The 17,500-nt window shown below is 48.5% G+C and overlaps 1 protein-coding gene and 2 long non-coding RNA genes across 3 annotated transcripts in view; 2 read left to right on the top strand and 1 right to left on the bottom strand.

The window, feature by feature from the left end:
- The window catches only part of LOC132446985 (uncharacterized), a 2,483-nt gene extending 1,139 nt beyond the window's left edge, over window positions 1-1,344 (top strand). The window contains exons 1-2 of the long non-coding RNA XR_009522979.1: window positions 1-148; window positions 626-1,344. The exon at window positions 1-148 is cut by the window's left edge and continues 1,139 nt beyond it. This is a non-coding gene — a long non-coding RNA (uncharacterized LOC132446985). The remainder of the gene's footprint in view (window positions 149-625) is intronic.
- A 474-nt stretch (window positions 1,345-1,818) lies between these two features.
- sap30bp (SAP30 binding protein) overlaps window positions 1,819-17,500 on the top strand; it is a 15,979-nt gene continuing 297 nt past the window's right edge. Inside the window, 12 exon segments of the mRNA XM_060037600.1 lie at window positions 1,819-1,960; window positions 2,863-2,987; window positions 4,600-4,644; window positions 7,501-7,543; window positions 11,366-11,454; window positions 14,184-14,275; window positions 14,517-14,629; window positions 14,734-14,792; window positions 15,990-16,023; window positions 16,056-16,085; window positions 16,752-16,822; window positions 16,824-17,500. The exon segment at window positions 16,824-17,500 is cut by the window's right edge and continues 297 nt beyond it. Of these exon segments, the coding sequence (XP_059893583.1) occupies window positions 1,849-1,960; window positions 2,863-2,987; window positions 4,600-4,644; window positions 7,501-7,543; window positions 11,366-11,454; window positions 14,184-14,275; window positions 14,517-14,629; window positions 14,734-14,792; window positions 15,990-16,023; window positions 16,056-16,085; window positions 16,752-16,822; window positions 16,824-16,934 (924 nt within the window). The 5' untranslated portion in view covers window positions 1,819-1,848 and the 3' untranslated portion in view covers window positions 16,935-17,500.
- Window positions 15,993-16,710, bottom strand: LOC132446996 (uncharacterized). Its single transcript, XR_009522997.1, has 3 exons — window positions 16,393-16,710; window positions 16,226-16,302; window positions 15,993-16,179 (listed from the first exon to the last, which is right to left on the bottom strand). It is a non-coding gene; the product is annotated as an uncharacterized LOC132446996 (long non-coding RNA).

Here is a 17,500-nt window from a genome sequence, read left to right as displayed (position 1 = left end):
TTTTCCGAGTCTTAAGGAGTGTAAACGTTTTTTCATCTTGTTAAATTATCTCCTGCTGAGTTATAAGAAGTTGGCTTTACAAGCAGGCTCGTGAGGACGGGACCGCCACTGCCAACGAGGAGACAGAGAAGCATAGTGCAGAAAATAGGTGCGTTTACCTTCAGTGCGACATTGGTAGAATAAGGGACCATTGTTATTTGTGTCCTCACGTGTCATTAGGACTCAGATGCTTTCAAATGTAAAATATATCTTATTTGTTCATGTGTTGAGCTCATGGATTAAAATAATTTGATTGAAATTAGATTCACGAAATTGTAACGTTTGTGATATTTAAATAAGGATTGCCACACCAACATTAACATGTTGATGCTTATTTCAGTCAGCACTAGCTTCATGAAAATCTGTTCATACACAAACGAATGGAAATTACTGTATGCACACACAAATCTACACCAATAGCCCTATACACATAGACACAGTTTAGATCTGTATTTTTTATTTAACCCTTATTCATTCAGGAAGTCTCAATGACTGGTCTCAATGTTTGGTTCCTCTTTTGCTTTAGGAAACCTGATAACATCAGTGATAAACATAACCTCATCCGTCTCTCTCTCTCTGTACCCAGGGGCATGGAGGCCCCAGGCGCCGTGGTCCCCCCAGGGGACTGGATTGATGTTGTTGTGCAGCGCTTCCACACCGAGCCCTGGGCGCTGGCCGGGGCCGCGGTGATCGCCGTGTTTGTGCTGGGGATCCTCGCCCTGGCAGTGTTCGCCTTCCTCTTTGGATGCTGCTGCACTCCCAAAGGGAAGCGCAAGAAGTCCAGGGACGCAGTGCTTTAGTTTAGACGTGTGTGTGTGTGTGTGTGTGTGTGTGTGTGTGTGTGTGTGTGTGTGTGTGTGCGTGTGTGCGTGCGTGCGTGCGTGCGTGCGTGCGTGCGTGCGTGCGTGCGTGCGTGCGTGCGTGCGTGCGTGTGTCTTTGTGAGGGTATCTTTTTATGTGTCTCAGTGTGTTTGTCTCTGTGTTTCGTGTATGTCTGTGAGTCTGTGTGTGTGTGTGTGCGTGTGAGTGAGAGTTTGTGCGTGTGTGTATGTGCGCGTGTGTGTGCGTGCGTGCGTTCGGCGTGCGTGTGTGTGTGTGAGTGTGGGTTTGTGCGTGTGTGTGTCTCATTACCAAGAAAACTTGGTATTGAGAGAGGAAAGATGTTTGTTCCTTGTGTGTCCATTTTTGTACATGTTATGATTCCAGTGCAATAGATAGGCCCTTATGGTATACATTATACTTTATTACATGACAGAAAAATGCTGCACAAGAAACACAGGCCGAAATAAAGCTTTTGGTTACTGACTGTACTGACTGAGAGTGTCATGATGTTGTTTTGCCACTAGTCTTACTTGTTCGTGTTATAGCCTTTATTGTTTCACACACACACACACACACACACACACACACACACACACACACACACACACACACACACACACACACACACACACACACACACACGCACACACACACACACACACACACACACACACACACACTCACACACACACACATAAACCAAAGGGAAAGGGAAAAACTTGTAGGCCCTGTCTACAGATTCAATATTTGTACTGTAACATTTTATTAACAAGACATATTTGAGACCGGTGGGCCTTTTAAATTGGATATTATACAAATATATAAAAGGTGTCTGCAGGATGTTTGCACTACATTGGTTGTTATCAACTGTCCATTCCCCCCATTACTATAAAATATGTTGGATGCTGTGACCACGCGCATGCGTACTGTGATCATTCAACCTTGTTCTCTGAGTGACGTACATACAGTGCGACTCTCAGTGCGTTTATGCGACGGGTGCTAGCAATGGCGAGCGGAAAGAAGAGTTCGCTTCTCTCGTCTTTGGCAGATTATGGAGACGATTCAGAGCCCGATTCTGACATCGAAGACGAAGATACAGGTGAGTGTCATTTCATTCATACATGTGTGTGGTTTATGATTATCAGACGAGTCCAGATTCCCGCAGTTAACCGAGCTGTTGTAACCAGCGCGTCATTCGTATAGCCGACGTAAGCTTGTTGTTAGCCGCCGCAGAGCTAGCCGACACACGTAACTTCATCATCCACTAACCATCAACTAACTGTATCTGATTTGATCTACGTTCTTTGTGTTCGTACCTTTTTGATAAAATGACGATTATATTTAATTATGGAGTAAAAAAAAGGCGCAGAATGGTTATAATAGCATTCATGTTGCTCTAAAGACGTTCTGATTCTAATAATGGAGTTTTATTTGATCTTATCTTACCTTATTACAAATCTGTCTCAAGTATAGATATGACTATATTGTTAACGATATATGGCCTTGTTGTAACCCTCATTAATCATCATAGTATTTGGTGGCGTTGCTCCGCCATTTTGTAGTGTTTTTTAGGTACTGTAAATGTAAAATAATATAGACTGTAACTTGAGTTAATGAAAATTATTCTCTAACACGTTTTGGATGAGAAACGCAACTGCGTTCAGCACAAAGATGTTTCCCCATAAGGACATGTCATTGCAACTAAACAAGGAAGAGACAACATGACTACCAACTTTTTGTGTTTGAAACTGCCTCAGTGTTTCTCTTGGTTAGCCTACGATACGCTACATTTACGTTTATTTAGGGCGTTACCTCGCTACAACTCTCTTTGAGTCCTTTTGAAATGGCCAACCAAATTTATTTTTGGTTGCGCTGATGCCTTCGGATGCACAAGCCCGGTTCACATTGAAAACTAACGCATTTCAACACGCCGGCTTTCCTATGATTGACTCTTGACCAGAATATTGATCCAATCTCGCTGTCCTCCTTCCTCCCCATTAGGAACAGAGGACCGATGGGGAGGTCTCGTCTCCGCCAGCTACGGAGAAGATGACATCAGCCGGGTAGAAGACCCAGAGAAGGGCCCATCTGAAGATGAGGAGAGCGGAGAAAGCTCCCGTCACTCTGTGAGTGTCTTTCTTTCCATATCATTCAACTGTTTATCAGACACTCAGGCTTCTCCCCAGTTTAAATTGGTTACCCATACTGTGGTAGAACCGTCACTATACGTTGCGTGTAAGGGCCTCGATACAGGCTTTTAGAACAGCAGAGAAAATAATACATAGGGATGCACCAAAATGAAAATTCTTGGCCGAAACTAAAATCGAAAATGAGGAAACCAAGGCCGAAAACCGAAATAAATTATTATGCCAGTTATTGAGTTGCCGCGGTATATGGTATCACCAGTGTTGAGGCCAACACAGTTACTTTTTATTTATTTTTTCCAGTAATAAAAAAAAAACTCGCTGTCATCTTTAGGCCTATTTGATTAAAATAAAAGGTTTGGCAGTTTGTCTTTGCACTGTTTTATTTTTGATGTGTTTTTACATTAAAAAAATAAATATAAAAACCTAATAGATAGGCTACCTAAGGCCTAAAAATTTTTTTTGTTTGGTTCCGGTTTCCGACCGACCCTGTCAATTCATGTGCGACCCAAATTATTTTATGAGCTTTATAAAAAATAAATAAATAAATAAATATATATTTTTTTTATGCAAACTATAATTACGTTTTGGTACAGCACCTCTTCATTCTGTACAAGGATGAGCGAATTTTCTCGTTTTTAAATGAAAACAACCTACCTATCATTCGCTGCCGCTGGAAAAAATAAAATAAAAAAATAAAATAAATTCCCTACCTACCCATGCCCTCAACTGACAACCAACAGGAACCAAATTTTTTTTTTTTTAGGCCTAATAAAGCGTTGGAACACACAAGACCGGTAACCATAGTAACGCCGGTAACCAAACCCTGCGAAGCCCAGTCCCTACGAGAGCTCCCCGCGCTACGGCCATCCGGAGGCGCACAGAGCTTTTTGTGTCAATGTGTGTATTAACCGATAAGTCGCTTTGGATAAAAGCGTCTGCCAAATGCCCTAATTGTAATTGTAATTGAGAGTTGACGGAGCAGATGGCGGTTGACCTAGTTTCAAAGTTTATACCGTTTATACTCGGTAATACCGGTGTTCATTACTCGGTGTGAAAATGTCCACACCGCGGCAACCCTAGTACCATTGCATTTATGGCTATGACTGTGTATTAACTTCATTAAAATCAAGGCATTACAATTTTTGCAAATCGCTATACGTGGGTCTCTCTCAGAAACATTGAAAAACGTCCACACCGCAGACATATTGGCGCTTATCCAGACAAGCGTGTGCTGGCCGCGCTTTTTGTTTCGGCCGTGTTGTTTCGGTGATAAAAGGGCCATTTTCGGCCGAACAGTTTTGGTGGTCGAAAATTCGGTGCATCCCTAATTGAGACCGTAACTTTGAAATGGTTGGTTCTTTCTGAAAGTCTGCATAGCACTACAGAATGTAACCAAATGCATTAAATGTTATTACATTCAAGTGAATAGAGGATATGGTCTGAAAACGCTATTGACCGATGTGATCTTTCCTCCTGAACGTCGTCATTTAACGTGTTCGTGTTAGTACATGTTTGTTCTCCCTTTTGAAAGACTACACTTGATGCAATGGGATGGAATACAATGTTTTCAATGGCCATTCTGTTTCTGTAGGAAATAGAGGAATCGGACGAGGGGAAGGATGCGGACGATGTGAAGGTATGTGAGCCCCCCCCCCATCCTATTGCTGTACAATTTGTACTTGGCCAGCGTCCCAGACTCGGTGTGTACAGGATTCATTTCCTCCACTTCATTGTTTAACATCACTAACCACAGGTGAAATGCTGGCAAGGTTTTAAGCCTGAAGTCCGGACATGCGGTTTGGATTCATACCACTAGGTGGTGCTGTGGGCATGAGAACATCTTTCTTAATTCCCTAGCAAGCACACAAACTGAGCTCCAAAGGGACTGGTAGTTTAAGTCTAATTGATAAGCCGAGGTTCTGCAGTGCAGTATGGTTTATATTTCAACCTCTTCTGAGGTAGGGTTATTAGCGTATTCTAGCTATACATATGCTTTTCCTGCAGGCACAGAGAGGAATCTCTGTGCCTGGCCCTCCTGCAACGCTGTGTACTGCAGTTTACCAGCGTGCTGTTGGGACTAACTGGTACGGGTCACTAAGGTGTGTTTGGGTGTGAGTCACTGGTCAAACAAGCAGACACAATGGCAGGAGAGGGCATATTTGGGCAGTCGGGTTTTCTGGTGCCAGATTCATGTGCTGCGATTTGTGTGTGTGTTTGTTTGTGTGTGTGCGTTGTGTGTCGCCAACGTTTCCCGTTCGTCTCCGTCCAATAAAGAGTTTGACAGGGTGATAAGTGAATAGGCACAGTAGAAGTATCCTCGCACACATCGGCACACAATGTGCTGTAAATGTGAAACCATTGTTTTTAATAGAGGTCCTTACACTGTCAAAAGCCCCCCTGGACACTCACCAAGAGCCACCGGCAATGACGTCCAGCTCTTCTGAAGGCACCTGAAACGGTGCCAATACTGTTTTACACTTTAATGAATTTAGCTTCATGGCAAACGTAGAATATGACCCAAGCAAGCTGCCACTTGTTCAAATTGGTGCCAAGTTCTGACCTTGTCAGCCGGGTTGTGGCTGGAGTTAAGTAGCTGAATCTGGAGCTTTTTGAGTATCCTTTAGTACAATGTACATTTTCCTACGTTTTTGACACCTTTGCTGAAGGAAGAAGGGATATTCTGGGTGGGTTGGTTGGTGTGTGGGTTTCTTTCTTTTGGCATTATTTTGAATAGTTTTGAACAGAAGTTCAGTTGACTCATAGTGCACGTCATTAAAGCACGTTGTAAGAAGAAGGATCATACCCATAGTTCAATAAACCTACCGCCAGTTGTCGTAAAAGGAATGAAAACATTAAAAAATATTTTTTTGTTGGAGACTTTTCCTGAACTTCCTGTCGGAGATTAATAAAAAGCACATCTTTATATATGACTCGACTATGACCTTTTCAGTTTGTGTGCGGTGTGAACCTTCATTAAGATCACAGGAAGATGGATCTCTCCACTGGTCTATCCCCCGTCCCCTGCTTCTGTGGACTTTGAGTTATTACGGGCCACTGGCGAAACCTCAGCAGAGGGTTTACTCAGAGCAGCTGCTGCCAAGCTCAATCTGTAGGATGGCCGGGGGGGCCGGCGATATACAGAAACGAGGGGTAAATCACCCTCACGTTGACTCAGCATTTAGGGGGAAGCGAGGAGAAGATGGCCGTGAATTTGGAAAGGGATGACGGAGCACAGCAGTGCATCTCTCCCGATCCACTCAGAGGAACATTAATAACAGCGGCACACTGGGCCCCTTTGCCGTTCATTTATCCTCCAGAACCCTGGAGAGAGCACAGTTGAGTTAAACACCCAGATTTAGCCAGACTAATTCCCCCTTCTGGATCTGTCGCCGATGTATCACACAGCAATGCTAAACCTTATTTCTATGCCACCCTCAAGAGGATCTGGGGAAATCTCTCACCACTCTGCTGCATCTTATTCGAGGCATTGGTATGTGTGCGTGGTCGCCACTAGATATCCAGCTCATCATCTTCCTGTTTTTGTGCCTTTTTTTTTTTTTTTTTTTTTTTAATGATTAAACTATCCGGAAATACAAATTAAAAATAAAGTCTAAGTTAGTTAATGTATAACAGCCGAAAAGATAACATTTGTTGGAGTGATGAGAGCCGGTTGATAATATGTTGCGAGCTCTTCCCCGGCTGCCTCCCAGTGGGGCTGTATTTATTGCGATCGATGTGAGTATTAGGTTGGTAGGTGAGCGTCGTGACTCAGGATACCTCCTCTCCAGCCCAAGTTTCTCTGCGAGCAGGAGAGCTCTTCACCCCACTCTGAGAAACATGCACTCCTTACTTTAGTTTCCTCACTAGTTCTTGGTGTATAATCGCGTGTGAGAATGCGGCATTGCTTTGGTTGAAAGGGATGAAGTTCGCAACACTGTCTCTTTCCACTAGGGGGCGACCACTCCTCCACACACTCGCCCCCCCCCCCCCCTTCTCATTCCTCAACAGGCATTGGCCGGCAGCGGGGCGAATCTCTGAAGTGTCTGTGTGGTTGCTAGGTGACGGCTTTTGTGTGATGCCGTGCCAGTGAATAGGAGCTCTGTGGCTATTCTTCTCGACCGGTTTTGGTGCCAGCAAAGCAGGCCCATATTTTAGACCACGCCCACCCCCCTCCGAGCCCCTTTTCCTTATTCGTTTGATGGCTTTACCTTTAGAATACCCCAGACTCTGGCTGGTTATTTACTGTTATGTGTGTGTCCATTGTGTGTACGAACCGAGCTCTCATGCTCTCTGTGTAAAGTTTCATTAGCCCCTCTACTTCCAACAGGCCCCCATTTTATAATTCCAGAAAGGTGTGTGTGTGTGTGTGTGTGTGTGTGTGTGTGTGTGTGTGTGTGTGTGTCCAGTGAGCCAGCAGAATACCAATGCTCCTTCTCTCCGTCATTTTTACTGTCCTCCTCATCTATATTCTCTCCTTTCCGCTGCTTCACAGGAGATCCCAGAAGCAGAGAAGAAGAACCCTCACGAGCTTGTCGGTGAGTACAACACACACCCGCACAAGTAGTCCTTTGCCGACTCACACACACCTGGGTTTCCTCATGAGCACACCTGAGCTGCCAGCATCAGGCCCTAATACCCACCCACAGTATGTTCCCCCGTAATAAATCGCCACCCCCATGATTTATTTAAGGTAAATTGCCCCGTCGCGTCTAATCACCATATGCTTAATGATAGATTTTTATGAGGGTGGCGTTTTCAATGGCTCTTGTGATTCATGAGCAGATAGTGCACACCACAGGTGAGTGTACAGGACGTGAGTGAGCCGGGGAGCGGCCCTCGTGTACGCCGTCATAAGGGCTTGAACCACACTGTTGTTTAACCCTGCAGCACGCTGCCTGGTGCAGAAAACGGAACCGCATCCATTACTCATTCACGGTGTCTGTTCCATTTTGGGGAGTTGTGCCGTGTGCCCATATTTGTCGTCGACGTGCATGCATGGACGTGGTGTTCTGAATGAATCAACCTATCTTGAAGGCGGATTGATGCAATAATTTGCTGCCGTGGATTGGCGATTAGAGTTTAGTGTTGGTTACAAAGGATGTGTTGGAGCAGGGAGGAGACCTGGAATAAGGGACACCCAGTTCAGTTCCAGTTGGTGCATGTCCACACCGTTCACAATAACAAGAAGGGACGATGTTCTGATGAAGATCTCTCAGGAAAGCCATGTTGGCGGGACAAAAACACACCTGTTTGTCTCCCTGATGATGATGATGCCCCCATACCTACCAAAAACGCCCTTTTCTGTCCAAGAGTCCTTTCCCGAGCACCTGAATGGACTCATTTTTATTTTGACACCCATAGCCATAGTAAAAGGTCATTGGCGCGGGACTCTTAGACTCTTCACCCGGTTGACCAGTCTCTGACTCACGGTCGTCGGGGAAACGAGGCCTTTGGCATTCCTGCCGCTGCGCTGGGCCCTGCCATCCGTCTGTAAATGTCACCCCCTCTCTCTGGCCGAGGAGCCCCCACCAGCAGGCTGAACGCTGGTCATTGTCCCCTCCCCGACGGAGTGGACACAGCCTCTCTCTGTGGCCGGCTTGACCCCGACCGCCAGACCCCCGGGCCACATCTGTCTGCCGCCAGACTCGAGGTCGTTCCGAGAAGGACAGCTGGCACGTTTTGATTGGTTCAGCCCCACCCCCAATCAGTGCTCGTTTAGAGGGTCGTTAAGCTCTGTGAAGGGTTCTGAGTGGCCTTGTCCGTTTTTAAACGTTGAATTCCGGCATGAAGTTCGGCACACTCCCGACCAACCTGGTGATCATGTTTTGTAACCCGAGGTTATGTTTACTGAGGATCAGGGCTGGGCCGCTCCCTTGGCTCTGACAACGCAACGTGTCGGTCTGAACTCCCTTCTTAAAACGTTTCAAAGCTTTATTCGTCGTCAGAGTTGACCCTCAACAATGGTCATGTCTGGAGCTGCACTCTTGATCACTGAGTGAGTCACCGCCATCATAGCCCAAGGTTAAAATAAAGTGGTTACATTTTACAGGTTTACAAGTTGTGTGTAGATAAATTAATCGAAGATACTGCGATCAGCGGTTTTCAAAGGGTCCTTTGTACCTCCGTGAGTCACTCTGGACGTGTGGTCTGGGACAGGGGCGTGAAGACAAAGCAATGAAATCATAAACATCTCCCACACTAATTCCCGCTAAAGCTTTTCGTGGTGAGTTGGGATTATAGGGCTTCCCCTTATCCAAACCAACTTTGTCTCGCATGGTTTCTTGTTCTTCTTTGCAACCGCCATATGTAATTTTGGTATTTTGTGACTGTGTATGCATGTTTCAGTGTCTATCTGACAGTCTAATAAGGCGCTGAGCTCCCCGTGACTCACGTCAACCTGCCCATGCAGGTTCCGTCTCTTCCCCTCTCCCTAATGTTCTATTAGTATGGCCTGAGGCGGAGGTTTCTTCTGTGTGCTCTGTATAGCGCGGTGTACGATGTGTGTACATGCGTTTCCATACACCTTCGTGTGTGTGTGTGTGTGTGTGTGCGCGCGTGTCACCATACTCCAGGAATAATTATCCTCGTGGAGATTCTGTACTGTACCTCATATGCTCTCTGCATACGTATGTGACTTAAACCACACACGTATGCACAGGCACACTGTGTGTGTGTGTGTGTGTGTGTGTCTGTCAAGGTGGGGACACACCTTTCCCCCGTCCTTCTGGTGGAGGCTCTCTGCTGACAGGCCTTCCAGCTTCATGTCTTGTTGGTGCAAAGACGTTCTCGAGACGTTCTCCCATGCGAGGGTCCGTATCCACCCGGGGCTCGTGTTGGGGGCTGGAGAGAGGCCGAGGTCTACGGGGTCTGACCCCTGAGACATGTGACTGAAAGGTCAGCCTGGAGTCGCGTAGACTCACGGCATCGGACGTAGGCACACAGGGCAGGACGTAGGCCCATAGAACACAGCGCCGGGTCACCTCGCCGCCACCGACGACGGCATCGCAGTATACCGCCGTTAACCCTTAATCTATGATAATGCATTGACGAGAAAGCTCTCCCTTTCAACCGAGTTCGGACTCGTCGACATGCATGCGTCTTTAAAAATGCAAGCTGGAAAACACACACACACACACACACACACACACACACACACACACACACACACACACACACACACACACACACACACACACACACACACACACACACACACACACACACACACACACACACACACACACACTGTTTACCCAGAGATTGACGCTGCAGTGACGCGGAGGAATGCCTGGCCCGCGGTCAGAGAAAGCAAAGCGGAGAAGAATTGGGAGTCAAGAATTAACATGTGGAGACTGAAGAAGGGTGAGGCAGGGGAGCCTCCCCTCTGACAAGTCTCGACAGCAGCCCCGCCCTGCCCGCCGGGCTCCCTCTCTCCCCTCTTCTCCCTCTTCTCCCTCTCTCCCCTCTCCTCCTTCCCTCTCCTCCCTCTCTCTCCCCTATCCTCCCTCTCTCCCCCCTATCCTCCCTCTCTCCCCCCTATCCTCCCTCTCTCCCCCCTATCCTCCCTCTCTCCCCCCTATCCTCCCTCTCTCCCCCCTATCCTCCCTCTCTCCCCCCTATCCTCCCTCTCTCCCTCCTATCCTCCCTCTCTCCCTCCTATCCTCCCTCTCTCCCCTATCCTCCCTCTCTCCTCCCTCTCTCTCCTCTCCTCCCTCTCTCCCCTTTCCTCTCCTCCCTCCCTCTCCTCCCTCTCTCCCCTCTCCTCCATTCCTTGCGCACTCGTTTGCTCTCTGTCTCCCGCTCTCTGTCTTCATTTCAACACTCTCCCCCCAGGGACCCCATAGTCCCAGTGATGATGTGAGCCGCCTCTCTCTCTGTCAATAAAGCGCTGTGTGTTCCCGGTGGGGGTCTTTTAAGAAGCCCAAGGCGTGGCCTTTGCGGAGCACACAGGGAATGTTCTGTTGTGCGTTGTCGTGCTGCAGTCGCACTGTGTGTTAAATCACTCTGGAGCCGATTATCAACACAATAACCATAACGGGTGCAATGTTGCTGCTGCATACCGATCTCCGTGGACTGAGTCTCCTTAAAGCTGTTCCCCCAGAGTCCCCCCCCCCCCCCCCCTCCCCCCCTCGCTCTGTTTTTAAGAATGCCCGCTTGGCACTCGACCAGCACAGTGGATTTCACTGGTCTGCTCTGAGCTGAACTCTGCTCCGCATCGCCCTGTAAGACCGAAACGCGTTGTTACTGCAGGCTGTAGAATTTAATGTGGACTTGATGTGTGAATGTTCATCGATTTTATCGCCGTCCTCTCTCTCTCTCTCTCTCTCTCTCTCTCTCTCTCTCTTATCTCCGTCCAGCGCTCTTCTCTGAGAAAGTGAGGAACATGTCGCCGGACAAGATCCGGATTCCCTCGGAGCCGGCCGGTCGCTGCCCCAGCCACTTACAGGTGAGCCCCCCTGGGTTGTGGGGGGCCTGGTGCCGGTCAGGTCAGGTCAGGTAGCCGCCAGACCCCCGGATCACCAGACTAGGCATGGGATTAGTGAGGACCGGTAAATGGACTGCATTTATTCAGCGCTTTTCTAACCAGTTGCCACTCAAAGTGCTTTTCGATGTTGCCAAACATTCACCTGTACATTCACACACCGACGGGAACCTTCCGGTTACCAGCCAACCCGCTTCATCTCCTGATCCCTCAGACCCCCAAATCACCAGACTAGGATTTGGATCCCAACCCAAACGATATCCCCTATAATGCATGTCTTTGGGCTAGCCCTGATGGCCATAATCAGGGCGTTTCCAGACGTGTCCGAGCCAAGACAAGTAAAGCTTGATAGTAGACTGCAATAAAGTGATACCATTGGATAATGACGTCATAAAGACGATATAAGTTTATTGTCGACTGTTCACATTTTCACTTCCTTCATTTTCAAGATCACAGGATATGTGTGGCTACGCAATCAAACTACCCTACTTCACCACCTCCACCGTCTCAATAGGGGCCTATAAAGTTGTTGTTGATGCCGTTTTATCTTCAGTGTTGTTGAACGGTTTCCATGGTGTGAACCCATCTCCCGGGGCAGACCTAGGCGTGTCACTGGTCTGTGGGACTGGGTTGATACCTGTCTCTGCCCGGTGTGCCCCGCCCTGCTTGAATCGCTGGTCCTCTGATGAGCGATAGAGAACTCTATGTTCTGCAACCACCGTCGACGGCTTCCAGGAGGAAATAAACTGCACGCACACACTTCATTCATTAACAAACGTACCGGGGAACCGGTCATGGTACTACAATCATCTATTATTTATTAAACACTAGGGCCCGACCGATTCATCGGCCTGCCGATTTAATCGGCCGATTATAGCCTTTTTGAAAATAATCGACATCTGCCAAAAAGACGCCGATTACAACCGTTTTTTTTTTTGTTTTGTTTTTTTAGAAATGTTATTGCGCTTAGTATCCTGCAGATTGCGCTCCTACTCACCTAGCTAACTAACAACTTTAGCTGGAGTAAAAAAGAGGAGATAGAATTTTACCGTACAACATGAAAGCACGCTCGCTCAGGCAGCTGCGCGCTCACCTCACCAATGTACACAAGACGCGTTGTTTGAGCATGTTGTGCCTGTTTTTCTTTAGGTCCCAGGCCATGTTAATTTGTTATACTGTAGACTCTAACGGTGAGACCATACTGCTCAGCACGCACGTGTTGGTCACTGCTCACGAGCGCAGCACATTGGGAGTTAGTTATTTATTTTACATTTTAAATTACACTAATTTTTGACTGTAAATGTATTCTAAAACACTCAAAGGTTCTGCATTCAATTCAAATATTAGTCAAAAGTGTTTAAAGTATATTTAAGGTATCAAAAACTACGTTTTATATGCTTTTTTTTTTTTTTTTTTGTTTGGCCGATTAAATCGTAATTGTAATTTTTCTCTGAAAATAATCGGCATCGGCACTCAAAAATCAATATCGGTCGGGCCCTATTAAACACTAAATACTAATAATATATAATTAATAAATAAGAAGCTTTTTAAAATAACTCCTGGAACAAGATCAGTGAATTAATTTGCAATTTTAACTGTACGAATTAAAAAAAGAAAAAAATACTGAACAACATTGTCAAAATAAAAACTGAAACAAGACCAGTCGAAGAATTGTATCTATACAAGAATCTTTTGACAACGTTAAGGGGGCAGGCGCGTGTTGCTGTAAAGTGCTGTGGGGAAACCCTGCTATAGTATGACCCGTTATCGTCTTACCATATCGTTTCAGCTTCACCTCATCTCCATCCGTCTTGGCTTGCCACTGTTCAAGCCCTCCGGCTGCAGGCTAGTCTTGCTCAATCTCTCTCTGAGCCATTAAGGCAGGACTGCAGTTTTTTTGGAAAACCGGTGGGAGGTTGACTGGGGACAGTTAGTCACCGAGGGAGAGCAGCTGATTTGCACACAGAATGTTTGCTTTGCTACATGCGCACGCACACCTGGGCTACTGATTCACCCCTCAAAGCCCTGCCTTCAGGGCGTAGGTGATGTGGAGTAAGGGTGGAGGGGCCAGGACGGAGGTGACACCGACGGGGAGTGGATGTGATAAGAAATGTTCAGGCTAAAGGGTTTTGTTTGATTGAACTTTGCGTTCAAATAATTAGAACACTATTCAGCCAATCATTGCATAATTGAGCATTCTGACCCAACCACAACATGGCGAATGCAGCTTATTCTTTCGATTGAACGATTATTCGTACAACTGTACAGTAAAAAAACCCAGGTTCACAGGACCCTGTGAACCCACTACTTGGGTACCTGACCCCATTGCTAACTCCCCATACCATTCATCAGTTCCCCATATATCTCCATCCGTCTCGGTGGATTCCACAGCTGGACTGCTCCAGTTGTTGGGCCAGGCCCTTGTGGTTCGAACCTACTTGTCAAATACTTCCCGGGCCTATCAGAAACCCAGGCTGCACAATGGCTTCATTCACTCTGGCCGTCTCCCGGGGCCCTATACACACATGTATGTGCGTCTATTTTGGTCCTGTCGAAGAAACAACCACTAACGTGTTATGTTGCGTTTAAGCCAACCAACCGGTGCCGAGGCCTTGTCTGATCTTGATGCTTGGCTCCGACGCGTTCTCCCGATCATATCTTGATTGATATGACCCCCCCCCCCCCCCCCCCAGGAGAAGATCTGCAAGCTGTACGAGAGGAAGCTGCAGGAAGCTTCGACACCAACAACCACATCCAGAAGAAGAAGGAGTTCAGGAAACCCCAGGTACCCAACTTGGAACCGGACGACACGCCCTGAGAGCACAATGCTTTGGGAACCGACATGGCAGCACATTCAAACACCATTAGCATTCTCTCCCTACATTCTCTCACGATCAACACTGAAGCAAGACCGTTCATCTTCCTCCTCCCCTCCCAAACACAGACCGACTGCAGATGTTGGCTGTAAATCACCCACTGTCGAGGGCCTCCTCAACTGACGTCGAACGCTTGCTCTTTCTCCTCAGTATCTACGAGAAGCTGATCCAGTTCTGTGGCATCGACGAGCTGGGGACCAACTACCCCAAGGACATGTTCGACCCCCACGGCTGGTCGGAAGACTCCTACTACGAGGCCCTCGGTGAGTGGACCCACCCCCCCCCCCCCCTCTCCCCCCCAACTGACATAAAGAAGTTTCTGTACATGTGATTGTACAGCCTCTAATTCCCTGCTTCCAACCCACAGCTAAAGCCCAAAAGGTGGAGATGGACAAAATGGAGAAGGCCAGGAAGGACCGAACAAAGGTGAGACCAGTCTGCTGAACCCCGCAGGAGTCAACAGCTCCTGCGTCTGCGTCAGGGGGGGGGGGCAAGTCTCCACCAGCTGCCTTCGATGCTCTGTTGTTATGACGCACGCGCATAGAAGGCACCGACTTGCCAAATACCAGCCTTTGTGACGGCAGCACAAGGTGTGTGTGTGTGTGTGTGTGTGTGTGTGTGTGTCGTTTACTCTCCAACTTCAATCCCCCAATCGGATTGGGATTGAGGAATCGGGGGGGGGGGGGGGGGGGGGGGGGGGTGTTGCTATGGTAATGAAACTCAGTGTGCATCACGCAGTGAGTTTCAAAACCATTGCACCACTCCCTGTGATACCTCTCAATCCCATCCCTGCACCATCATCATCCTCCCATAAGCACATTCCTATTGGAGCTTGGCGAGTAACGTGCGTGAACAGGTCACCGGTGAGGCCAGCCTCACTTCCGCTGACTGTTCATGATGACGGGGGACCAGAACCGGGGCGGTCCACATACAGGGCTGTCGGGGGATCTTTGCACCAGTGGCATGTTCACGCACGTTGGTTCAGAGGGCTCCAGCGCAGGCTGGGTTACCAAGGCCCAGCGGTGGGAGGCTTTCGTTTTTTGTGAACCTGCACTAAATGGTGGCCTACACCAAGACTAAAATGAGTCATGCACCATAGACCGTAACAAAGTACAGACGTAGTGTCACTCTCTAACGTCACCCGCTGGTTTACAGACAGCCGTTGTGGAGCTGTACATTTGCACTACCGTTGCCTGAGAGCAGGGAGGATTTCTATTCGGCACATTGTGGGTGGGAATGGAATGGAGTCTCCTTAATATTCAACCAGCTGAGATCCTGACCGATCAAGACAACCATGTATTCACTTTGTGCTGAGACAATGAAACCAATTTCTCCCCATTGACTTAGAATGGTGGCGGGTCTTTCTACAACCAACCACCGCGAGTCCCCTATAGGCCGGTAGAGGAACTCCACGTGAGTCACCTCTCCCAGGGCTCGATGTGTCCTCAACATTCACAATATGAACTATGCGTGTGTCCGTAGATGTTCACGGCTGCCGCTGCTTCCAATCGGCAACAATAACCAGTCGCACATGGTCGTGGCGCGTCTCGCCACACCCTCAGCGCTGACAGCTGTCCATAAATACTCTTGTTGTTCCTTTTGTTTCCTGGCCTCTTTCCCAAGATTGAGTTTGTGACTGGCACCAAAAAGGGCACCATTGCCGCCAACACGGCTGCCCTGGCCGCCTGGCCTCCAGCGCCACCAGCACCACGGCCACAGGTGAGGACTCCTGGTGTACACCGACTGATACTAAGGCCTTTAGAGCGGGGAGATCTGCACCGTAGAGAGGACTCTCTGGCACCTTAGAGCTTGACTCTCTGGCACCTTAGAGCTTGACTCTCGGGCACCTAGAGCTTGACTCTCGGGCACCTTAGAGAGGACTCTCTGGCACCTTAGAGCCGGTCTCTCGGGCACCTTAGAGAGGACTCTCTGGCACCTCAGAGCCGGCTCACTGGCACCTTAGAGCCGGACTCTCGGGCACCTAGAGCTTGACTCTCGGGCACCTTAGAGCTTGACTCTCGGGCACCTTAGAGCTTGACTCTCGGGCACCTTAGAGCTTGACTCTCGGGCACCTTAGAGCTTGACTCTCGGGCACCTTAGAGCTTGACTCTCTGGCACCGTAGAGCTTGACTTTCTGGCACCTATTGGCTTGCCTCACTTTGTGAATGAACCTTTGACGTTGAATGAGGTTGTGCCTTCATTGGTCTCGTTGTTCTCCATAATCACAACAAAGTGGCCAGATCTGCAGCGATGGCCAGAAGTCAAGCATGAGGAACCTCGAGACTCAATCCGAATCACGAACCCGGCTCTCCTACTCCCCCTCTGACCTTGTTTCCGTGTCTCCTCTTCCTCCTCTTCCTCCTCCTCCTCCTCCTCTTCCTCCAGCCGAGGCTCAGAAGAGGAAGAGCAAGTGGGACTCTGCGGTTCCGGTGACCGTGGCCCAGCCTCCGCTGCTCCCCGGCGGCGGGGCCCATCCCCGGGGTGGTCTCCGTGACGACCACCGCCAGCGGAACCAAGACCACCGTCATATCGGCGGTGGGCACCATCCTGAAGAAGGCCAAGCAATGAGAACGTGGTGGTGGTGTGTGTGTGTGTGTGTGTGTGTGTGTGTGTGTGTGTGTTGTTTCAGTCTCAGATTTACTGACCCTCAGTTTGGACAGTCCTGTTCCTGACCCTGGTCACAGCTGGACTACGGTCCTCAGTTCCTGACCCTGGTCACAGCTGACTACAGTCCTGTTCCTGACCCTGGTCACAGCTGGACTACAGTCCTCTCATCCTGACCCTGGTCACAGCTGGACTACAGTCCTGTTCCTGACCCTGGTCACAGCTGGACTACGGTCCTCAGTTCCTGACCCTGGTCACAGCTGGACTACGGTCCTCAGTTCCTGACCCTGGTCACAGCTGGACTACGGTCTCAGTTCCTGACCCTGGTCACAGCTGGACTACAGTCCTGTCCTGACCCTGGTCACAGCTGGACTACGGTCCTCAGTTCCTGACCCTGGTCACAGCTGGACTACGGTCCTCAGTTCCTGACCCTGGTCACAGCTGGATCAGTTCAGGCGGTTGGCTTCTGTTGAAGCTCCGCATGGACCCTCTGTCTGCAGTCACAATGGTTCTGTGTCTTAGATCTCCAT

This window comes from Gadus macrocephalus, chromosome 18 (genome assembly GCF_031168955.1).
Source record: "Gadus macrocephalus chromosome 18, ASM3116895v1".
NCBI classification, from domain to species: Eukaryota; Metazoa; Chordata; class Actinopteri; order Gadiformes; family Gadidae; genus Gadus; species Gadus macrocephalus.
This window is presented reverse-complemented; position numbering and strand designations above follow the sequence as displayed.